This window comes from Solanum verrucosum, unplaced genomic scaffold, assembly GCF_900185275.1.
Source record: "Solanum verrucosum unplaced genomic scaffold, falcon-dt-bn FXZP01000284.1, whole genome shotgun sequence".
In the NCBI taxonomy this organism is placed as follows: Eukaryota; Viridiplantae; Streptophyta; class Magnoliopsida; order Solanales; family Solanaceae; genus Solanum; species Solanum verrucosum.
In genome coordinates, this window is record NW_026019936.1 from 551,474 (window position 1) to 577,185 (window position 25,712).

The 25,712-nt window shown below is 32.7% G+C and overlaps 2 protein-coding genes across 2 annotated transcripts; one reads left to right on the plus strand and one right to left on the minus strand.

The window, feature by feature from the left end:
• Positions 1–1,767: 1,767 nt before the first annotated feature.
• On the minus strand, positions 1,768–3,624 carry LOC125838384 (sugar transport protein 8-like). The gene is made up of 2 exons (XM_049517456.1): positions 3,281–3,624; positions 1,768–2,881 (listed from the first exon to the last, which is right to left on the minus strand). Exons 1-2 carry the CDS (start codon positions 3,622–3,624, stop codon positions 1,768–1,770), a joined length of 1,458 nt encoding a protein of 485 aa, XP_049373413.1.
• A 7,732-nt stretch (positions 3,625–11,356) lies between these two features.
• LOC125838517 (tobamovirus multiplication protein 3) lies at positions 11,357–17,773 on the plus strand. The gene is made up of 11 exons (XM_049517568.1): positions 11,357–11,610; positions 13,018–13,108; positions 13,266–13,318; positions 13,397–13,489; positions 13,567–13,638; positions 14,288–14,354; positions 14,438–14,489; positions 15,704–15,767; positions 15,851–15,904; positions 16,238–16,315; positions 17,184–17,773. The coding sequence occupies exons 1-11, from the start codon at positions 11,437–11,439 to the stop codon at positions 17,274–17,276; spliced, it is 891 nt and encodes a 296-aa protein (XP_049373525.1). The 5' UTR covers positions 11,357–11,436; the 3' UTR covers positions 17,277–17,773.
• The last annotated feature ends 7,939 nt before the right edge of the window (positions 17,774–25,712 follow it).

Genomic DNA, 25,712 nt, shown 5'->3' on the forward strand with positions numbered 1-25,712 from the left:
TTTCAAACTAGCATAATACATAAACATGTCATTTAACTTCACATATGCATTTAATAAATATTTAGAGATTTATTTCATTTCAAACTAGCATAATACATAAACGTCACATTTAACTTCGCCTATGCATTTAATAAATGTGTTAGGAGTATTTAATTTGGTTTCAATATAAGATGGAATTAATGTACATCAAATTTTTGTGGGGAATATTTTGCTCTTACCAAATTTGGAGAGTAGTTTTTCAAAATTTGTTGACTTAATTATGGTTATAATATTTGTTAATGTAATTTTAACCTTTAAAAATTAAATAGGACACATGTCTCTGTATACTTGATAGAATGGAGGGGAGTCAAATCCGAAATTGCGAAATTCTTTTGGATTTTGGAATCTCCAGCGATCGAGCGGGCGGAGATGGTTGTAGGCCCGTCGGAGAAGGTGGTGTACCATCTGAATGAGGCAAGCAATTGGTGGGAACTATTTTATTTTTTAAGATCAAGTATAAGATATGTGGATCGATTTAACTTATTAGCTTATTGTTAAGCAAATAGTATATATAGTTAAATAAGCGTAATTGAAAATGAAAATATAAAAATATAAATTAATGACATAATAATGCTTGATTTTAACTCAACGGAGCTAACTTCGTGCAACAAATTCCGAAATCGAATACATATTTGTGTTCTTGAGAGCTAAGTATATTACTTAGTATTGCCAAAAATTAATCTTTTACGAGTGAATAATATTACAATTTATAGATTAAAAAAAATACATCAATCAATGAATACGCTCTATTCGAGCTACGCTGCTTAATGAAGACGTTCCACCTGGAAATATCATTACGTGTGCTAGCTATATATTATTATCTTGTTATTAGCAGAGGCGTATCCAGGAGGGGGTCACCGGGTTCACGTGAACCCATGCTCCCCAGTAGTGTTATATTTTTTTAAAATATTAAATTATAGATATGTGAACCCACACTTGAAGTATTATACCATGCGATTATGTTGGGTGCACCTCTCTAAGTGAGGTTAGAAATTTGAATATTTTAGTTATCTTGTTTTATTTTCCTTTTTAAAATTGAGTAATGTCTCTCTAAGTGGTTTGGATAGGTAAAAATAACTTTGGACCTATAATTTTAAAATTTTAATTATTTTTAGTGATAAGAACCTAAATGTTAAATCAATTAAATTTATATCTTAGATCCACCTTTTTATAATAGTGCACCCATCATCTCAAAATCCTGGATACACCTCTGGTTATTAGCTAGCGAGATATTGTATATTGGACTTGGTTGATATGTATATCCTTTTAATACGACTTTGAGCCACGGGTCCTTTTCTTCCTCTTTTATGACTTCGGACACGAGTTCTCACTTTTTTCTCTAACAACAATTATTGGAGTGATCAACAATAAGACAAAAGCAAATAAATTGGACAAGTTTAATTCATCTTGATTTTATAGTAAAAGTTCAAATTTTATTTTTTTTATCTTCATACTTGCCATCTTCATAGGAGGAAATATCTGATTGTGGATCTTCTTAATGTTTCAACATAAAAGCAAGAGATGATCAGTTTATAAATTTCTAATTTGAATGATATGTGAACATTAATGAAGCAAATAGAAAACAAAAATGCAGCTACAGACCATCAAATAAGAAACTAACAGACTACTTTTGATGACAAAAAAAAAACTGATATTCTAATCCATATGATAAAACTGAACCTACAAACAAAAGCTAAATGTTGATCACAAAAAACTACTTAATACATTTTAGAATAGTCTCTTCCAAATAGGGTGTTGCATCCACACTCTTTCGACCATGGAATCAATCGGAACTCCCTTCGTTTCAGGCAAGAAGAAGTAGACGAATAATCCCATGACAACGATCCATCCAGAGAAAAAGAAGAAAATGTAGGCTTTCATAGTGCAAAGCATAGTTAAGAAAAGTTGTGCAATGATAGAAGTGAAGAGCATGTTTGTGCTGACCGCGAATGCAAAACCAGTTGTCCTTGTTTCCAATGGAAATGTCTCACTAGGAATTAACCAACCAAGAGGTCCCCATGACCACGCGAACGACATTACATACGTACACACGAGCAGCACCACTACTGCTGCAAGTGTCCTGTTCAACGTTCCTGTCTCCGATAAACTTGTCACCAAAATTGCTCCGATTGCCAACTGAGAAATTAACATCTGACAACAAGCTTGAAGGAGCAATTTTCTCCTTCCAACCTTGTCAACAAGGTAGATCGAAACGAATGTGCTGCCAACATTAACAATTCCGGTAATGATAGAGGATAGAAGCGAGGCATTGGCCTTGAATCCCATAGTCTGAAACAGAACAGGCGCATAAAACATAATGGCGTTGATTCCAGTAAATTGCTGAAAGATTTGCAACAACACACCAATCACAAGAGGCGGAATGCTAGCAGGCTTCAGTAAGTTCTTCAACGAATGCTGCTTAACTTGCTTGGCTTGTTCACACGCTGCCATGATTTCTTTGTACTCAGCCTCAACATCACTGACACCCCTAATCTTCATGAGCGTGGACTTCCCCTGTTCCTCATTACCACGCTCAACTAGACTCGTAGGGGTGTCAGTGATCACAAAACTACCAATAAACAGAATCACCGCGGGAATAGCTGCAAATCCAAGTGACATTCTCCAACCATTTGGATGTATCATTGAAGTTCCATAGTTAACAAGATTTGCTATGAATATTCCTATAGTCACAAATAATTGAAACATGATATTCACAGCTCCTCTGTGCTGGATTGGTGCAACTTCAGTTAAAAACAACGGAACAGTCTCGTTTCCGAATCCAACACCAATACCAAACAAAATTCTACCAAAAATAAGCATCAACTTGTTCTCCGCGACAGCTCTCAATACATAGAGGCGTATTCAGGATTTTGAGATGATGGGTGCACTATTACAAAAAAGTGAATCTAAGATATAAATTTAATCGATTTAACATTTAGATTTTTATCACTAAAAATAATTAAAATTTTAAAATTATAGGTCCAAAGTTATTTTTACCTATCCAAACCACTTAGAGAGACATTGCCCAAATTTAAAAAGAAAAATAAAACAAGATAACTAAAAGATTCAAATTTCTAACCTCACTTAGAGAGATGCACCAAACATAATCGCATAGTATAATACTTTAAGTGTGGGTTCACATATCTATATTTAAATATTTTTAAAAAATATAACACTACTATATATGATTTCAGGAGGGGAGCATGGGTTCACGTGAACCCGGTGACCCCCTCCTGGATACGCCTCTGTCAATACAGCTCCAACAATGAAAAAGATTGACGCAGTCAAAATAGTTATCTTTCTTCCTAATTTAGTAGCGGCTTTTGAAGCAAAAAAACTCGCGAAAAGAGCGGATATGTATAAGGATGAAGTGAAGAGTTGGAGAAGCCAATTATCATATTTGCAATAGTTATTTTCTTTAGCATGTAACTTTGTTTGATAAACATGTGGGAAGAATTTAATCAAGAAATCATCCATAGCAGAAACTCCACCAGAAATACCAATATCGTAACCAAACATCAATCCACCAAAAGCAGCAAAAATCCAACAAGATACCACGTATACTGTGATCTTAGAATTATTCATTCTAACGTTCAGCATTTTCGCAATGAAAAACTTTTTTTCCTGAAGAAAGATATTTTATTTATAAAGTTATGAACTCTCTACTATTTGTTAATAGAAAATAGCCACCAAACTACGTTTATTTATAATGGTATAAGACCTAATTTAGGTAGGATTAGAAATTGTAATCCTATATTATTTAGACTAAAGTTTTATTTAGTCGATTCTTTTTCCTAAAGTTTTATACATTTAGCACAATATTACCGCTATAAACATCATTGTTTCAATTGGAATCCTAGGAAGATAAGGAAACTATTTAGGTAATTTTTTTTAGGAAAGGTGTGATATTATTTCAATTCCTATTTTCTTGTAATTTTATTTGAATCTATTGAAATTTTCTCTTTATTTTTTGCTTATATTTTTTTGTGTCTTTTGATAACTAGACGTGTGTATAGGCCTAAATAGTCATGATCTTTAAATTAAGACCCTTGATTTTAAGTGTTAATGACATTCGTAGATATAATTTCAAAACGAAAAGGAATATAAGTAAAGTGATCACGATCTAGACTGAGATATAAGTAGTTATTATTGTTGTATTGAGTCATGATGTGCAAAGCCTCGTTTTGAAATATGGTTTTGATTCCCGCTTTAGGGTTCAAAAGTTGACATTCTTTACTTGAGTTGGTGGTTAAAAACATACTTAAAATATCTGATTTTTGAGTTTCATATCTGATTTATCACCAACACTATTTATCAAAAACATGCATCAACTATAAGTTGTTCCATTTTCCTAGTGTTTTTGGGAACAGTTGATGTATATATAATTTGATAAATAGTTGAGATTAGAAACTCGTATACCTAATAGTACTAGAATTTTCTTGTAGATATTCTAGAGTAGAAGATAAAATAACTAGAATTTTCTTGTAGATATTCTAGAGATAATAATATTTGTAAAAAAAATCATAGAATAGTCTAGATCTTGTAATATTCTATAACCATCCATAGATGAGTATAAATAGGGGGATGGTCTTGTACGTTTGTATTCTACCCAAATCGAAAAGTTTTCTTTTCTCTTATCCAAAATGCCCATCCTCTTCTTTAATTGACTCTTTCGATCTTAATTAACGATCTTGAACTAGCAGAAGGTCTTCCCGACTAAATTTTTCTCTACAAGACTATTCAACGTAAAAGTATTTTACGAAAGCTGGCATCCTTGGGCCTTGATGCGTGATAGCTAGCTACGTAATATCCTCTTTTTATAGATACATACCAATAACCAAAATGAAATTAATTGTTTTATTACGAAAGTTGGAATCCCACACGTACGCTGGTTAACCATTAAGGTCTTTGAAGTTGGATGGGGTATGCACTTGTAATACTAAATAAATACAATTATTTCTATTGGATTGTATATTTTTCCTCATGTTAAATCATCTAAGTTTGACTATATATAATTTTGAGAGTCAAAGTACTTCACTTTGCAACATAATGAAGAAGTATATCAAACTAGAAGTAAGATTATAAGCAATGCAACATATAAAAGTAAAAATCTGATCAAAAGCCTTTTGAAGGTTGCAGAGTAGTTTTGATCACAAAATAAAAGCCAATACATTTTAGAAGAGTTTCTTCCAAATAAGGTGCTGCATCCACACTCTTTCGACCATGGAAACAGACGAACCATGATGGCACAGAAATATACAGTCGTTTATCATCTTGCATCCAAAAGTTCATCATATTTCAACAATTTACTATGGACGATCATGAATCAAGCACGACGTAAAGGCACCATAAATATATACTAGTTTCTGGACGCATGTGTTCCTATATAATACTCTATTCAAATATGTGTAGAATGAGCAATTGAAAATCTGAACGGAAAAAATATAATTTCAAACAATCAAGCTAGTTGCATGACTTCATTCGTGAATGTAAAATCATTTGACATCTCCTGAACCTGCAAAGTTGAACAATAATTCAGTTAGGATAGGAAGTAGATTCAAATACGATATATATTTGTAATGCTAGATTACCTTTTTTGTCATGTAACAAAATGAGATACATGCTCAGACGCGGTTAAAATACATAACCTAATTTTAAAATAACAACGGAACAGTCTCGTTTCCGAATCCAACACCAACACCAAACAAAATTCTACCAAAAATAAGCATCAACTTGTTCTCCGCGACAGCACTCAATACAGCTCCAACAATGAAAAAGATTGACGCGATCAAAATAGTTATCTTTCTTCCTAATTTAGTAGAAGCTTTTGAAGCAAAAAAACCCACGAAAAGAGTGGATATGTATAAGGATGAAGTGAAGAGTTGGAGAAGCCAATTATCATATTTGCAATAGTTATTTTCTTTAGCATGTAACTTTGTTTGATAAACATGTGGGAAGAATTTAATCAAGAAATCGTCCATAGCAGAAACTCCTCCAGAAATACCAATATCATAACCAAACATCAATCCACCAAAAGCAGCAAAAATCCAACAAGAAACCACGTATATTGTGATACCACTGATAGAGAATTTAGAAGGAGAAAAACAAAGAATACGTAAGAAGAGAAAGGAATTTGCTGGAGAACTTAGTCGTTTTATTCATAACTTCAAGCCTATATATAGGCAAATACTTAACAGATAATCCATTTAAACAGGACACATATCAGTCCTATTATCAACTTACTCCAAAAAAATAAAGCACATGACTCCTAAAGCAAGCATAACTCTTTACTCCACTAATTCCTAAAAATCAAAACAACCTGCAAACTGCTGCAATTAAAAAGAATTAAAACTCCTAAAGACTAGGTCAACTGCCAACAGAAAACTACGACTAAACTTTCAACAGTTCCCCCTTAAACTGATGTTTGCTAACAGTCAGTTTACGTCTTTGATTGTACATACACCTAGCAGCCTTCTAAGTTTCATGAATGACTCCGTCTTCAAAGCCTTGGTGAAAATATCGGCAACTTGATCTTCGCTCCTGCAGTAAATCAGATCAATTGTTCCATTATTGCTAAGATCTCTTAAGAAATAAAACTTCACATCAATGTGCTTGCTTCTTCCATGTAGCACCGGATTCTTGGATAGCTGAATTGCTGAATCATTGTCACAAAAAATCTTAGTGGCTTCTGCTTGCTTGAATTTTAACTCCTCCAAAAGTCTCCTCAACCAAATAGCTTGACAAGCACAAGCAGTCACAGCTACAAACTCGACCTCTGTAGTAGACAAAGTGACAATTGGTTGCTTCTTAGCCGACCATGAAATAGCACCGGACCCGAACATAAAAGCATAGCCTGAAGTGTTTTTCCTGTCACCGCGATCACCAGCATAATCACTGTCCGTATACCCAAGAAGATTGGACTTTTCACTCTTCTTATAAACTAGTCCAAAGTCTCGCGTTCCTTGCAAGTAACGGAGAATTCTCTTGGCTGCCAGCAAGTGCATTTCTGTGGGATTCTCCATGTACCTGCTGATTAAACTCACAGAGTACATTATGTCAGGCCTTGTAGCAGTGAGATACATCAAACTGCCTACAATTTGTTTGTAAAGTGTGCTGTCAACTTTCTTTCCAGTAGGATCTTTGTGCAGCTTCAAACCAAGTTCAACAGGAGTGTTAACTGGATTGCAATCCATCATCTGAAATCTTTCTAGAATTTCCTTTATATACTTCTTCTGAGAAATGAAGATCCCTTTCCCAGATTGCACTACCTCTATGCCAAGAAAGTAATGCATCAATCCGAGATCGGACATTTCAAACTCATCCATCATTGACTTCTTGAATTCCTTAAACATGGCATCACAATTTCCAGTAAAAATGAGATCATCAACATACAAACAGATAATGAGCATTTTTCCTTCATCCCCAATCTTAACAAAAAGTGTATGCTCATAAGGACATTTCGAAGAACCAACTTTTAGAAAATAGCCCTCAATGCGACTATACCAAGCTCGAGGAGCTTGTTTTAGACCATAGAGGGCCTTTTTTAATCTATAAACCTTATGCTCATTTCCAATTTCAATATAACCAGGGGATTGTTCAACAAATACCTGTTCCTCCAAGTGTCTATGTAAGAACGCCGACTTGACATCTAGCTGGAAAATAGGCCAAGAATTTTGAGCTGCCAATGCGATAACCAATATGATTGTATCATGCTTAGCAACAGGAAAAAATACTTCTGTATAAGTCGATTCCATATTGTTGCTTATACCCCTTGGCCACTAAACGTGCCTTGTACCTATCAACTTCGTCATTTTCCTTCAACTTTGTTTTGAACACCCACTTCAGTCCAATGGTTTTCTGTCCCTTTGGAAGATCAGACAACTCCCAAGTATCATTTCGTTTGATGGCATCAATTTCATCATCCATTGCTTTTCTCCAATTTTCTTCCTTTACAGCACTCTCAAAACATGTAGGATCGCAATCTGAAAACAAAGCAAAGTGAGTAATTGGATCTTCAATTCCAGTTACCTTGTAATCCTTCATCCAAACAGGCCTTCTTCTAACACGCCCAAGAGTTTGAGTTGTTTCTTCATTTGCTACAGCATCTGGTGGTGGAGTTATAGGGGCTGAATCTGATAAATTTTCAAACGTACAAGGTGTTGAAAATTGCTCTTGTTCTGCGTCACTATCACAGAGGATTTGGGAAGTAGGCTGCTGCCTATTCTATTCCCAAGTGTTTTCCTCATCAAAAGTAACATCCCTGCTAATAACAATCTTCTTAGTCAACGGATTAAACAACTTATATGCTTTGGAAGACTCACTTACACCAAGAAAGACACATTTTTCAGCCTTATCGTCAAGTTTCTTCCTTCTTTCATCCGGCACATGGGCATATGCAATGCATCCAAAAATTCTAAAATGATCTACTGTTGGTTTTCTCCCATTCCATGCCTCCTCCGGTGTCATATTTTTAACAGAAAAAGTTAGGCTTCTGTTTAAAATATGAACGCTCCAATTCACTGACTCTGGCCAGAAAGTTTTTTGAATGCTTCCTCTCAATAGCATACTTCTCACCATATTGAGGATGGTTCTGTTCTTCCTTTCTGACACACCATTTTGCTGTGGTGTATATGCAGTTGTAAGCTCTCTCCGAATGCCATGATCTGCACAGAATACTTCAAATTCTTTTGAGCAATATTCACCACCACGATCAGTTCGGAAAGCCTTAATGGTTTTTCCTGCTTCATTTTCCACACGTACTTTGAAGCTTTTAAATGTTGAAAAAACTTTAGACTTTTCTTCCATAAAATAAACCCATGTTTTTCTCGAAAAATCATCTGTAAAAGTGATTAAATACCGTTTACCTCTATTAGACGTTGGGTTTATCGGACCACAAAGATCTGAATGTACCAGCTCCAGAACATCCTTTGCTCTCCATGACTTTCCTTTGGGAAATTGAGAGCGAGGTTGTTTGCCAACAACACATTCTTCACAAAATTTGGAGGGTGCTGTAATTTGAGGAAGACCACTGACCATGTTTTTCTGTTGGAGTGTCTTCAAGCCTCCAAAACTCAAGTGACCATATCGGAAGTGCCACAGCCATGATGAATCATTTACTTCAGCCATCAAACAAGATTGAATGTTATCAATCCTCAGTGGAAACAATTTATTGGAGCTCATTTGAACTAGTGCAATAGCTCATCTCTCAGGATCATAAATTTCACACTCTCCCTTCTTGATAGTGATGACATAACCTTTTTCTTGCAACTGACCAGCACTAAGTAAATTACTTTTCAAGTCAGGAACATACAACACATTAGAAATTGTTTCCACAAAACCATTCTTGGTTTTAATCTTGATGTCACATTTCCCCATCACTTCTACAGTTGAACAATCACCAAAAGCCACAGTAGAACGAAACTTTTCATCCAAAGATGAAAAAGAAAATTTGCTTCCGCACATGTGATTACTGCATCCAGTATCTACATACCAAATATCAGATTCATGTTCTGTTCTAGCATGGACAGCCATTAACAATGTTTCTACTTCCTTATTTTCGATAAAATTGGCACTCTCATCTCTTTCTTTGTCATTAGGAAGTCTAGTGTAACAATCTGATGCATAGTGACCAAATTTGTGACATCTGTAACACTCTACCTTGGATTTGTCATGGTTTCGACCTCTGCCTTGAGACTGATCAGTGTTGGTTTTGAAATTTCTACTGAAATCTCTTTCTCCACGATCTCCTCCTCCTCCTCCTCCTCCTCTTCCTCTTCCTCTTCCTCGGCCTCTATCTCTACCTCTTCCTCTATAGTTGCTGGAATAAGTATTAGTAAAAGCCTTCAATGCATGCTCCTGTGCTCCAGAACTTCTGTTCATCTTCTGTTCATGAACTAGTAAAGAACTTTGCAGTTCATCAAGAGATAATTCATCTATATCCTTTGATTCTTCGATTGAGCAGACAACATAATTATATTTTGATGTAAGAGATCATAAAATTTTCTCCACAATGGCTACATCATTTATCTTCTCACCGTGGAATCGCATCTTATTAGTTATTTCCATGGTTCTAGCACAATAGTTTGTGACAGATTCTCCTTCCTTCATCTCCAGTGTTTCAAAATCCTTTCTCAAAGCTTGAAGTTGTGCGCGCTTCACCCTGCTTGAGCCTTGATACTTCTTCTTCATGGAATCCCAAATATCCTTGGAAGTTTCTTTGCAAAGAATAGTTTCAAGATGGGACGATCAATTGCCTGAAAGAGATAATTCTTCGCTTTCAGATCTTTTAGCTTTTTCGCTTCCAACTCTGCCTTTTGAGCATTTGTCAAAACTTCGCCTTCCATCGGAGTGCCAATGCCATCCTGAATGATTGGCCAATACTCTTTTGACCGTAAGAAGTTTTCCATCAACATGCTCCAATGGTCATAGTGACCATCAAAGCGAGGAATTGCTGCTTGCACAAAATTATTTTCAGTAGCCATGAGATAATCTGAAAAGAAATATATGGCTACCTCACTTGTTGTCACTCTTAGGATAACCTGGCACTAATACCACTGATACCACTGATAGAGAATTTAGAAGGAGAAAAACAAAGAATACGTAAGAAGAGAAAGGAATTTGCTGGAGAACTTAGTCGTTTTATTCATAACTTCAAGCCTATATATAGGCAAATACTTAACAGATAATCCATTTAAACAGGACACATATCAGTCCTATTATCAACTTACTCCAAAAAAATAGAGCACATGACTCCTAAAGCAAGCATAACTCTTTACTCCACTAATTCCTAAAAATCAAAACAACCTGCAAACTGCTGCAATTAAAAAGAATTAAAACTCCTAAAGACTAGGTCAACTGCCAACAGAAAACTACGACTAAACTTTCAACATATTGTGATCTTAGAATTGTTCATAACGTTCAGCATTTTCGGAAAGAAAGATATTTTACTCTCTATTGTTTCTCGCAATAGAAAATAGCTAATAAATCACCTCTATTTATTATAATGTGAAACTTAATTTAGGTAGGAATAGAAATCCTAATCCTATATTATTTAGACTAAAGTTTTTATTAGTCGATTCCTTTTTCTAATGCATTAAGGATATATTAGGACAATATTACCCCTATAAACGTCAATTTTTTTCAATTGGAATCCGACAAAAATAAGAAAATGTGGCTAATATTTATACATTTATTTATTTGATAATAATAATACCTCTCTTTCTAGCCGGCCATTTTGAAAAAGGAAAAAAAGGAAACAAATTTAAATAAACAAAAATAGTAAATAATTTTTTTAAAAAAATTAATTTCGGTACTGAAAAAGGAAATTACCAATTTTGGTGTTTGATTTTTTTTGGGGGGATTTTGGATTTGGTGAGTTTGATTTTGGAATCTCCGGTGATGGGACGGGCGGAGATGGTTGTAGGCCCGTCGGAGAAGGCGGTGGCGGTGGTGGCGTATCATGTGAACGATACGATCAATTGGTGGGACGATGTGAACAGGTCTCTTGATTGGCAAAACCGTATATTCCATGTCCTTGCTGTTCTCTACGGCGTTGTCGCCGTCGTTGCTCTTGTAAATTCTCTCTCTCTCTCTTTACGTCTCAAGCGTTTTGAATTTTGTGAGTTAATTTTACCATAATTGTTATGTTGATTGGGATAAGAGGGGTTCCATCAGGTAAAGCATCCTTCCATGTGAATTAGAAGAAAGGAGGTCTAGGCGGTAAAGTTGTTGTCATGTTAGTAAGATGTGATAGGTTTGAGCGGTGTAAATAGGCTTTTTGCATCCAATAGACCTTTGTGGTTCAGTGCATAGCGGGAGCTTAGTATAAAAGAAAGGAGGTCTAGGCGGTAAAGTTGTTGTCATGTTAGTAGGATGTGACAGGTTCGAGCTATGTGAATTGGCTTTTTGTATCCAATAGACCTTTGTGGTTCAATGCATAGTATACTGGGTTGCACTTTTTATTTTGTTATGTTGATTGGTAAAGTAAGCTTGGGCTCGTATATGTGTTGGAGATGTATGAAGAATCTGATAATTTGTTTTGTGTTTGCTTGTTAGTTGTTTGAATTGAATGTCATGTGCATCATGTAACTTCAAAATTTGATGTTTTCGTCAAGGGAAGAATTCTAGGCGGAACTTTCGAATTTGAGGCATTTTAGACTTGTTTTTGATGGTCCTTCAAACGGGGATATATAACTCATAGAGTTTGCATCAAGCTTTCAAGGGGTTCATTAAAGGCTTACTAGAACTATTACTCAACAGAGCTTTAGTTTCGGCTCATATGGATAGGGATAGGAAAACGAGAGATTTTCGTCGGTTGGGGATCATTCGGATAAACACAGTAATTTGCGAAAGGGGAGTATTCTATAGTTATAGTAGATTAATACATGATTTGTACAAGAGACAATTGCTTTTTAACCCTAAAATACTTGCTTAAATAGATATATCAAATAGGAATTGTCTTTGTATGATTTCGTATAGACACTTGAAAGTTATTAAAACTGAAATTTGAAACTAAAAACGGAAGTTGTTGAAGTAGGTAAAACTTTTAACAGCCTGCACCTTTTCCTCCCTGCAAGTTCATGATTATTATTTCCGGTATGGCGGGTAGTTGTTGTTGGGGTTCTGGTATTTAGTCATGGCAAAACTATAATATGTTACCAGGGAGCTATTGCACTTATAGTATGCATATTTTTGGCAATAGTTGAAACTGTTTCTAATTTCCACATATTGGTTTATGTATGCAAAAAAGAGGGGAACATGGCCTGGAGTTTGAAATTTAAAGTTTTGCCAAGTTGGTTTTGTTTGTGTCTCATTGATTGATTTTGGTATACTTGTTTAAATTTTCATGCATGTTCTTGCGCATTGGATGATCATATTGTTATTCTGTTATTGCTCTAGAAAACTATTATCACCAGTACCAATACTTCAATTTATGTGCGGCTCTGGAATTAGTTTCTGACTTTGCAACTTGGCAATCAGGTACAATTAATTCGCATTCAAATGAGAGTTCCTGAATATGGCTGGACCACTCAAAAAGTCTTCCACTTTCTCAATTTCTTTGTGAATGGAGGTCAGTATCTTTCTTTTCTTTACTTCTAATTTTTTTTTTGAACATCCTGATGGGGAGTTTCATTACGCGTGCTTTTCAAATGATTGGTCCTGTACACTCCACTTTGTTTTGACGTGTTGGCTTTGTTATTTAACTGTGTCTTCATGCTCTTTTGCAGTTCGCTCACTAGTTTTTACATTTCGTCGGGATGTTCAGAAGTTGCAACCGGAGGTTAGGCAACAGACTATCTTGATGTTTTTTGTCTTTACACTCCTTTAATTCCTAACGTTGTATGCTACATTTTTGCAGATTGTCCAACATATTATGCTTGATATGCCCAGTCTTACATTCTTCACAACTTATGCTCTGCTAGTATTATTCTGGGCTGAGATATACTACCAGGTTCTTGTGGTCTCTGTCTCAGTTTTGTGTAGATATATATCTTCTCAAGGTTAACATATCTGTTTTTCCTATGACAGGCACGTGCTGTGTCCACGGATGGGCTTAGACCTAGTTTCTTCACAATCAACGGAGTGGTTTATGCTATTCAGGTAAATATGTGACAGTTATGCAATACTCATATAAACACCTTCCATTTCAATTTGTTTGTCTTACTTTCCTTTTTGGTCCATTTCAAAAAGAACCTTGGCAGGAGCATCAATTTATTTTGGTGCTTGCTAGAAATAAACTCTGGTCTGGTAGTTTTGACATCAATATATTTCTAAAAATGACCAGAAGTTTCATCTGATCGGATTTTTTCTCAACATTCTTAAACATGTCGTTCATAGGGTAGTTCACTCAGTGCCCTGGCAATCCTCTCTAACTCCCAAACATAAAAGGATGCCCTCCATCTGAGCATCAGTAATGACTAAAATTTTCCCTTCTTAAGTATTCTATTAGCAGAAATGAGAGCACAGTGCCTAGTATTTCGCCAAATGTTGAGACCACTCATAAATCTTAGGGGTATATCAAACAAAGTGTCATTGATAAGAAAATATGTTTCTGTCATTTGGAGATACTTTATCAAGACTACATTTTGTTTGATGAGATGTTCAGTGTCACAGTTAGGCATGCAAATTTATGTTTTCTCGTGGAACTGTTGCATGAAACATGTGAAACAAGGGTTTACTCTTTTAAATTGCTGTACCTATTTGGTGGATGTTCATTGTTGATTTTCTTTGTTTCTTATATATCTTGCAGATTATATTATGGCTGATAATGTGGTGGAAACCTATTCGAGTACTCGTCATCTTATCCAAGATGTTTTTTTGCAGGTTCTTGTTTTAGATTTAACTTATTTTAAGTGTTTTCCAATGCATGGATCTGTTGCAAAGTACTAACACAATGTACTTGCAGGTGTATCCCTATTTGCAGCATTGGGGTTTCTCCTTTATGGTGGAAGGTAAAATCTGATTTTTAGTACCAGTTGCTCTGTCACTGACATTAATTACCCAATGTACATTTGTTGAATGACTTACAGAATGGGTATAAACCAAGCACACAAGCATAAATCTAGCACTTGTTTCTATCATTCGTATAAAGGATGCTTTATCTTCTGATTTGTTGCTATCACTTCTTTAGAAGGTAGAGTTGGATATGTTGTCGATTGTTGTTTGCTTTGTTCAAAAGCCAAAGTTTTTGGACTAAACGGTGATCTGCTTCCTAGCCTATACATCCACAGATCTAAACCTTCATGAGATGAATTCTGTCGAGTCCTAAGCTTCACCATTTTCTGAAGTTAAGTATCTTGTATATTGGCATGTATCTTATGCGAATCTTCAGTTACTTTCAGTGACCCGTACTTCATTAGTTTGATACCAGGAGCACACATTGACAAAGAGGACAAAAGTAAAGAAGAAGATGAAGAAGGAAAATGAAAGAAAACATACCCTAATATGGTGAATTAGAGAAGCGAGGAGAAAATTGGAAGCTTCGAGAAATGACTGGAGAGCTCTTTAGGAGGAGAGATGAGTGGAGGAGTATCCCATTCTTGACCAACTAGTTTGACAATGCTACCATTAACCTCTGCATTACCCTTGTCGCATTCGAATCTGCTATATTAATCATCTTTATCCTCCTAGCTGAAAAGTGGAAGATTCCCCATTGAAGTCTTCTCTCATCTCTAAAGAGTACTCTAGAGTGAAGTTCCTAATACATAGGAAAGAAATTGGCAGGTGTTAGATTGAATGAATGCAGCAATATCACGGCAGTAATGGATGTCAAACATATAAAAGAGTAAAATATCTTCAATTACACTTACTTTTAGTGAAAGTTCATGTGACCTTTTATTGCCCTGCCTAATGAAAGTTTAAAGTCTTCTCAAGCATGATCTTAGTTCATCGGTACGGTCGTAGAAAGATGCATAGTATTGTTGAACATGCTGTTAAAAAATAAAAGTAGCAATTTAAATATTAAGATACTGCAAAAAAAGTTCTTACTGTACTGCGTATAGCACATGTTTGTTTAGTTTGTGGATTGACCTTTGCTATATCACACTTGACTACCTTGTTTACTCTTATGTTTGAATAATTGGGTCCCTGCAACTTGTATGTCATTCATATTTATCCTTCAATATCACCTTACTATTTGGCTTGATATTCTTTCACTTCCTTCCAGGCTTTTCCTTATGTTACAGCGGTTTCCAGTAGAATCAAGAGGGAGACGCAAGAAGCTACAGGAGGTATATTATTAGTATTTTTTGTTTCTTGGTATTTTTCATTCTAATTAGGTCTTTTGACTTCTCCGACATTTTGGCTTCTGTAGGTTGGCTATGTAACGACAATATGTTTTTCATGCTTCCTCATTAGATGCGTTATGGTAAGTCCATATTCCTTGTGAACTAACCAATTTTTACCTGATCATAACTAACCCATGTTTGTAGTGTGTGAATGATATCTATGTTTTGCTTTATATGGTTTCTTTTTTGTCTAAAACCTTTCTTGATACAATAAGGTACTCTTAGCTGAGATGCATGCAAGCTGGGCCAGACACCCTTTTTTTCAAAAAAAAAAGTCTTAGCTGATGCATTGATTTTCTTTCTATAGGGCATCCTTTCTCAAATTTTTTCCTTTCTTTCTATAGGGCATAAAGCCTATTTGGTTATTCTATATGGCTTAATTGTTAGTCTCTCTCTTATTATCTTTGCTACAGATGTGCTTCAATGCATTTGATAAAGCTGCAGATCTTGATGTGTTGGATCATCCGATTTTGAATTTGATATATTACCTAGTGAGTTCCATATCGCTGAACTTTTATTAGTACTTCTTTAGGTAAACATATTGGTTGTTGTGCCATAATCAAAAGAAGTATTGGCAGTCAGTATAATGTATATAATTATTGCCAAATCACGACTAAATTGGATAATTCACATGATATGTCAGCTTGTGGCATCTTACAATCAGTTTTATGCGCCAAAATTCTGTTTGGCTCCTTTTCTATCTAGTCTTTTGAGTTGGGATGGGAGTTTCTTACTTGTGCCATGAATTCAGGTTTCTTTCTCTTTGTTGACATTTTGTTTAAATTGAAAATTGGATTCAAAATCTTAAGATTATGGTGAAATATTTGATTACACAAGGAGTGGGAATCCTGTTCTGAAATTAAAGCATGGTTATTATTTCGGCATAATACATAAACCGGCACTTAAACTTGGCCTCAACAGGCAAGTAAGCAATTCAACTTTGAGAGTGTACATCTAGACACCTCAACTGGCAACTAAACACTCCAACTCGTCCCCACTATATTTTGTGGACACCCTAATGTGGCACATAAATTTTGGAGGTGTCTAGATGATCATTTTGTAAGTTGGAGTGTTCAACTGACACAATGGAGACGAGTTGAGGTGTCTTGTGTGCATACTCAAAGTTGGAGTGGTTACTTGCCAGCTAAGGCCAAGTTTGAGTGTCTGCTTATGTATTATGCCTATTATTTCATTTGATCGTGTCCTATCTAAACCTTAGTTTGATCCAAATTTCAAATCATGAGTATATACTTAGACATGGTGTTTTTTACTTTGCACTTGGGGGTAGAAAGTGGAGAAAATGGAGTAATACTTTTCTATATGTTTTGAGACTAAGCAAACCTTTTAAACTCTTTGCAGTTAGTGGAGATACTGCCTTCTTCGCTTGTCCTTTTTATTTTGAGAAAGTTGCCTCCAAAGCGAGGGATCACACAATACCACCCTATTCACTAATACGTTAAGAGGGGTAGATAATGATGAAAAAATCAAGCTCCGGGATCAGGTATTGAGTAAGTTGGCTTTTACCTGGATGTGATTTGCTAGCAAGAAATACGAGGAGTGATAATGTAAATTGGAGTATGGTTCGTGTATACTGAAATATCCATCTGTCCTCACACTAGGCAGATTGTAGCTCTGTTTTGTATTACTAGTTATAGAAGGAATTGTGAAGTATTTTACGATCTTTAGTGTATTATTTCGCCTTTGTATGTGTCAGATTTCAATTGAATTCATTTTTTCTCCTGAAATTTCATGTTGTTCACAGTTTGGGCTCTGTAATCATTTGACTCGGTTATGAGTTAGTACAGAAATCCTCATTGTTGGTTACTTCCAGTAATTGTCGGTTACATCGACTACAATTGTAGCAAGATCAATATTTGTTGTTGTATCCTGTGTGATTCATAGTAGACGATGTTTTACTGATTCATCGAACGAGTAAAGATTTCGTAGTACATACCTGGGACAGAAATGTTGTGCTTCGATCTCTCGTTATGTACAGTCGTGCTTGCTGATTTCTCGATTATCGATCGAAATATAGCTTGGTTGAATGGATGGATGTATCTCCTTTTTGTTCTTTTGCAATTCTGCATTTCCAACATTTGTTTGCAAGGCATTTTTGACTGTTAGTTATTACTATTAGAAAGGTTGTTGATATAAGTTGGATCATTTCTGGCTAATGATTTTGCCTCTAATTTTTGTGACTTTGTCTTTAAGTTAGATTGCACTTGATTAGGGATGATGAATGATTTTTCAAGCTTACTATGCATTTGGTTGTAGGATTTGGGACCCCAATAACAACTTCAACATATTCCGTGTAATTTTATAAGTGGGATATATTTGTTTGAAGAATGTAGAGTGTACGTAAACATTATTTCTATTTGAAATTTGCCTTTGTGTTTATAAAATTAACTTCAATTTCAAATTCCAAATTTTCAATGAAGTAGGATTTCAAATTTCAAGATATGATTCCAATATTTTTTAAATATAGAACTCGACTCATAAGTTTATGTTTTATAAAATAAATTATGCTTGACGTGAAGATATTGTTGGTATCATGTGGAGAATTATATGGAAGAATAGCTAATTACTAATACTATTATTGATTTATTGGATTATGAATTACTATAAAATTATGTGTATTTGAAAATTTAGAAACACCTTAATTGCAAACATTTATTTTTAAAAGGATTATGGAGATATGTAAATTAATTCAGTGTCTTAGAATATTTCGATACCTTGTTTATGAACTGTGATTTTATCTTTGGTAAGATTGTATAGGAATTGAGAAAGATTTTATAGTTTTCACAAATTATGAAGTTTTCATGTTTATGAGAAGAAATACAACTTAAAAAATTCAAATTACATATTCAAAAAAGATCTCACTAATACTTGCTCTGCTATTCTGCCCAAGCCTAGCTGAGGAAGAGTTACGGGGCGTAAAACAAAAAAATACGCCAATCGGGCATACTATGTGTAATGATTCCCCCATTCACGATAAATAAAAAGATAAAAAGAAAAGCCATTCCATTTCGACAAAAGACCCACACCCAAGTTCCATAGCTTTTGGTTCGCTATCCCGATCATGATTTTCCTACCCCCAGAGGGAAAGGTACTTCCCTTTTGGGCCGGTTGTGGGCGAGGAACTTCAAATCAATTTGATTTGAAATCACATCCAAATGTGTTCCCAATGAAAACAAGGGTTGTGGTGGAGTGGGTAAGCACTCCTTCATCTTTAATCAAATGTCTTGGATTCGAGTCCTCTTGTATATAAAATCACCTTTATTAGGGAGCGTTTTACCCCAATATGCGGAGAAAAAAATTGTTCCATAATGGTAGTTACGGATGGATAAAATCTAATAAGTTCGATTTAAACTTTATATTTTATTAAAATAAATTATTTAATATATAAGTAATCTGGAATTCAGTTTTTTATCCTTTTAATTTGGTAATACTTACTCCCTCCGTATTAGTTTATGTGACATTATTAATTATTTGTTAAAAATAATATATTTCTATAATTATAAATAAATATTAATTTGATCATTAATAAGAGAATTTTGCAATCATGCAATTATTATAATTTATATTTAAGATCACAAATTCAGAAGTTTTATAACTAAATAAGCACAAATTTCATTTTTTTTTTTTTAAAAAAATTGTGTATTAAATCTGTATTGATTCAAATTATATATATGAACAAAAATGAAGAAATGATAAGTTATGAGTTTTTTTTTCTTTGTTTCTGAATATTCATATTAGAGCACGACAAACTACGGTGAGACCATGGTTATAAGTTATGAGTTGGTGTGGTGTATGTGAAGATGCATGCATCTTTATTCTTTACTAGTTTAATCTAAATTTTCTAATTTTTATATGATGAGATAAAATGATTTCTCACCCTTTTTTTTTTCTTTTTTTAAAATTTGACATTTTTTTTTAAAAAATAAATTGTTTATTTGGACATCTTTATTAGGAAACTTTCTTGAATTTCCACTAAAAGAAAGTAAGGGACCACAATTCCGAGTGGATTTACACAAGGAAAAAAGTTAAAATTATAAAATACGTTTCCTCTTGTATAATATATATTGTACTATATAACCAAAAAGATTGTTTTTATTTTTTATTTTTATAAAAAAAAAGAAGGTCATTTTGAATTGTCTTAAATAATTATTTTTTTCTGTTATATATCACATGAGTCTCTGTCTCTATATATATGATGCACTTTCCGTTTCGATCTATTTCAAAAGAACATAGCTTTTTATATTTTAAAAAATAAAAAATAACTAGAACCTTTTCATAATTCTATACATTTACAAATGAGAAGATTCACAAATATACAAAATTTATGACTTATTTTGAGTCATAATTCTTTTTATAAAAAATCTTTCTTAAATTATGTGCATGCATAGTTAAATGTATAATATAAAATGAGACAAAATCTAGTATGATTTTAGTCAAAAATCAAGTTTTAAAAAAAAAAATCATAAAAGTATAATATGCTTTTGGTAAAAAATTTCCTTGGATTTTTAAATATAATTTGAGATGCTGAATACTATAAGCACTCTTCGTTCACTTTTATGGTTTAATTTTATAAAAAAAATATATCTTTTTTAAGAATATATGTTGTGTATAAGTAAAAGTGAAGAAGAGAATATGATTTCTTACAAATTTAGTAATTATACACATGGATGAAGCCACCTTATAATGCAGAGGGTTTGTTTGATATACAATCTTTGTTAGAAAATTATGTGATGTATTGAAGTTGTATGCTTACCTATTACAAATGAATTTAATTTTACACATTTTTAATATAATTTGAAAATTTAAATTTATTTTTCATCAAATTCCACTTCATATCTCCAAAGGCACTCCAATATTCTTCTTGATTTTCCTCCTTTCAATTACCGGCCACCCACTCAAAAGCCAAAAAATTAAAAAGGTCAACATCTATATTAATTACTAGTACTATATTTATGTGGCCACTCAAAAGACTACTTATAAAAATTAAATAGGGTCAACATCTATATTAATTTAGTATATTTATGTGGTTATTGCTGGTTTATAAGTTAACAAGAAAAAATTCCAACTTTAGTACACAACTTTCCACATAAAAAAAAAAAAAACTTTCCACATAGTATACGAAGAGAAAATGAACTCTTATACTCACAAATTAAATCAAAAGAAAATAATTTTATTAGATTTCTTATAAAAAGATAACAACAACAATTTACCAATCTAATCTTGTTAGGGTTTGAGGAGGATGATATATACGCAGCCTTACTCCTATCTTATGATGATAAAGAGACTGTTTTCGATAAACTCAGAAAAAGAACCTCATTTTACAAATTGGTAATTAGGTGTTTTTTGCCATTGGATATGCCTAGTCTCATAGTATATTCATTTTTCACAAAGTTTGTGCACATTCTTTTGACACATGTCTACAAAGGTTGTACTAATAACTAAGTTGATTATAATTTTCTTGCAACTAAGAGGCATATATCATATGATTGGACAGCAATTCCACTAAGCTAATGGAGATATAAATTTGTCTTATTGCTTTCTTGTTTTAGGTTTTGATTTGTTTGTATTATATATATTTTTTTCACCTATCTTTAATATGATTATATTAATATTGCATCTATGGTGTTCTGCTCGTGAGGAAAGAAATGTTGGAAAGTGGAATCCTTTTATTGGTGAGAGTTTAATATTTGAAAATTTAGAGAAGATCAAATCAGAATTTAAAATCTATGAGTTCGTGATTTTTATCTCTTTAAAGTTATTGAATTTGAAATTAATAAGTTCAAAAGATTTCAAATATAAATATAAGATTGCAACTAATGCTATTGAGTTCAGCCGAACTTATAGTCAAAACACTAATTTCACCATTATTGAAAATCCTAAAGAAAGCTCGTATTTTCTCTAAGTTCCCTATGTTTAACATGACGCATCCAGTCCCCCTCCCTTGAAAGCTCATGGTGCTGCGACTATCACCGGTAAGTTGTGTCGGATCAATAACGGGGTTAAAATAAACTGTAAAAGCAACTAAGTCAACGCCTATTTGTTGTGGATCTACTAGTCCAGACACTTGAATCTATTGTATCGCAAACAACCAAATATATTATTGCAATTCTACAAGGTATAATTATTCTAAAAATCAGTGTTTACAAAAATAATATTAATCATATGCTTATCATTAATTTGCTCTTCGAATAACAATTCATGTGCATAGGGTGATAATTATATCTTCATTTTAATCCATAGGAGTAGATCAATCATAAAAGCAATGGGGCAACTAGTAGCTTTGTTCCAAATTTCATAGTTATATTAAAAAATTTACTTTAATATGTATATATATAATCGAATCATAATACATATATCGATCAACATGAAAAATAAAATAAAAATATAAGCAATCCTAAAATACTTTTTGGAAAAAGAGAGTTTCGTGGATGGGGTACAAATTTTGTTTATTTCACTTCTTTTGTCGACTTTCTATTGGATATATTTAAGTTATAAAGAAAATAAAGTATGTCATATATTTTATTGCAATCCACAAACTTTCCCCCTTCTTTTGTCTTTGGAGAAAGACAAGCATAACCTACTACTCCATTCGTTTCAAAATATTTATCATATTTAAAAGAATATTTAACCATTTTACTTTTATTTATATTTAAAAAAATATTTTTTCTTTATTAAATATTAAATATTCTATATTGAGGTATTTGTAGTTTTTAAAAATAATTACGTACTAATAAATAAGTTTTCTTGAGGAAATTTGGATAAAATTCTAGTATTAATTTTCAAATTAAAATTTTGTTATTAAATCCACGTATTACGAGTATTATTAACTCAATATATCCAATAATACTCGATTGCCTTCGATGATGATTTGAATTATAGCACAATTCGATGGACTATTACATGAAATTACTTTTTTTCAATTTTATTAAGAGTTACCTAATTATCGCGATTTTTATTAATAATTATATAATTCATACTTTTGCAAAAATACTAAAATATATATATATATACAAAGAGAAAAATTGTTCATTACTGTAGAAATAAAATATTGATTAGACAGATGACTTCCAAATCGAAACAAAGTAAAGTGGAAAAACTAAAGGCAGAAAGCAACATAAACAATTTTTTTTAAAAAAAATTAATATATATAGCACCAAAGTAATATAAAGTGTATTTTATTATTTTACTTTTTGATTAATCAATTATTTAATTATTTCGTTTTTTTTTTGGATTTATATACACCACAAAAAAATTCTAAAACTATTCCACCAATAGTAAGTCAAAGTTAGTCATCCCTCAATTCCAAATTGGACGTCTTACTATGTTTTTAATTTCAAGAATTCAGCATTTACAATATTGTTACAACAATGTGCTACATAATTAAAACGGTACGTGAGCTGGATTCAGAATTTTTGTAAAATGATTCGGTCCATATTCAGTATAAGCGTTAGAGCATTTAAAAGGCTTTCCCATAGTGAAAGAGGATTGAGAAAAATACAACTATAGTATATCAACCACAATAAACGTTGATCAATAAAGTGTGAATCGAACAAATAAATATTGAAAACATCTAAATAGTAAGTCCTTACTCCAAAATGAGTGCTATTCTATTTTGTTCTGATAGCACAATCGAAACGACAGTTTTTCTGCCCATGTGAAAATGAAGCGATATAATTTTTTATTTTTTTTTAAATTCAAGTGAAGATTCACGATTATGACAACTTTTTAAAATTAATGATAAATCTTGTGGCTGCAGTATCATAATTTAGATTCAAATATCTAAGTTGTTTTATTGCTAATATTAATTTAATCTACTAATCATTTTCACTCAAAGGATTTGACGAAATGAATCTCATATGTAGACATACGCTATATAACAAAATGTAAAACATGTCAACTTTTTTTTATGGTGATAATCCAAACATTCTTTTAAGTATTTTAATTATAAAATAATGATTTAGATACAATACTTTTCTATGTTGTCTTATATATTATAAGGAAAATAGTTTGATATATTTTTTTAATTTTGCAATTTAGAATTGATATATTCTTGGTCAGAAAAACATTGATATATTCTTTGTTAGAAAAGTAGCTTGTATATACATTTACTATTACATAAATGGTCCAAATATATTCTTTCCGTTTAATGAAAAATTAAATTTTTTTTATATATATACTTTTTTGAGAATCAAATCTAGAGGAGTTTTGGGGGTATATTTTATAATGTTTTTTTATTATAAAAGGTGATTTAAAGTCAAAGAAATTAGAAGGAAACAGAAAGAGGGTGAAAAGTAATTAAAGGAATATGAGGACTAGGGGTAATTACAAGTGACAATCAAATTATAATCATTTGGTACGAGGGATAATGATAATAATTTTGGAATAAAATATTAAATTAATTTATTCTGCATTTGATTAGGAGTATTTATTAATGACAAAATTATTTATTTCACTATTTATACTATTAATGATATGATAATTAGCTATTTCATATATATATGGTGGGATAACTAATCTCATTGAATATCTTATATTTCTATGAATGAGATAACTTTGTTTATCGATCTCATCTCTTGTACCAAACGACAATAAATTGATTGTGGTGGAAAGCTAACTAGCTAAGTTATCTTCTTCTTGTTTTTTAATGATAAAATTCTCACTTCGTTCACCATTACTTGTTCATTTTAGTATTTTTAAAAAAAATTATATTTCAAGTTTAATATCCTAAGGTTTTAACATTAATTTTCCATTCCAACCCACTTTTCAAGTTCATTGAGATTATACGCGAATTAAGTAGAAGTAGGGAAAACAATTTTTTTATTGAATGTGTCCTTACCCTTCAACACATCTCTTCTGCGTTCCAATATTTGTAGCCTCCATTCCCACCGCTCCACACACCCTACACCTCCTATAACATTTGTTGATGACATATAAATGATTCACAATAATATTTTCTTACTTACATACCAAACACAAAAAAAAATAAGAAATTCACTTATTTGAGAACACGCGCTTTTATTGACTCCAACTTAACTAACGACTAAATTGGCTTCTTTCATCGTGGTCCAATTATTTTTAGAACGTTCTCTATCATAATATTCAAAAAGGAAAGCGTTACTTTTAGCCCTTTCAAGAAGGAAGGTTCAAACGGGTTTTTTATGAATAATTTCAATGAAAATTTATTGATTGTAGCTAGTGATTGCCTGAGTGTGATTACTAAAGGTGACAATTCTTTTTCCAGAATTCAAATGAAAAGTGTCTAGTCTAATACTTTCTTCATCCAAAATAAGTGTACATATTAGTAAAATTAATCGTCCCAAAATAAGTATCACCTTAAAAATTCAAGACAAATTTTTCTATGTATTTTTAACAATACCCTTATACTCCTGCTTCTTAATAATGTCCAATTTCAAGAAACGTTTGTTAAATATGAGTATAGTATAATAAACAACTCATTGTATTTCTTGATTCCTTAATGGACATGATGATATTTACTAAGACAATACATATTTTAAGACGACAAAAATACAACGTAAAAACAATTTATCATGTGTTCAGAGACCTGTCAATGTATTAAGCCCGTTTGGATTGGCTTAAAAAAGTAGTTTTTAAGTTAAAAATAAAAAGTCAAACTGAAATGACTTTAAGTCAAAAAATAAAAAGTAGGGGGAGAACTACTTTTGGTTTCTGACTTATTTTAAGTCATTTTTTACCTTGTCAAACACTTCGTAACTTATTTTAAGTTATTTTTGACTTATTTTAAGTTATTTTTTTTATATTTGTCAAACACTTCCAGAAGTCAAAAAATAGATTTGACCAACTTTTAAGTCAATCCAAACACCCTCAAGTTTTTAAAAGATTTCATGTCCC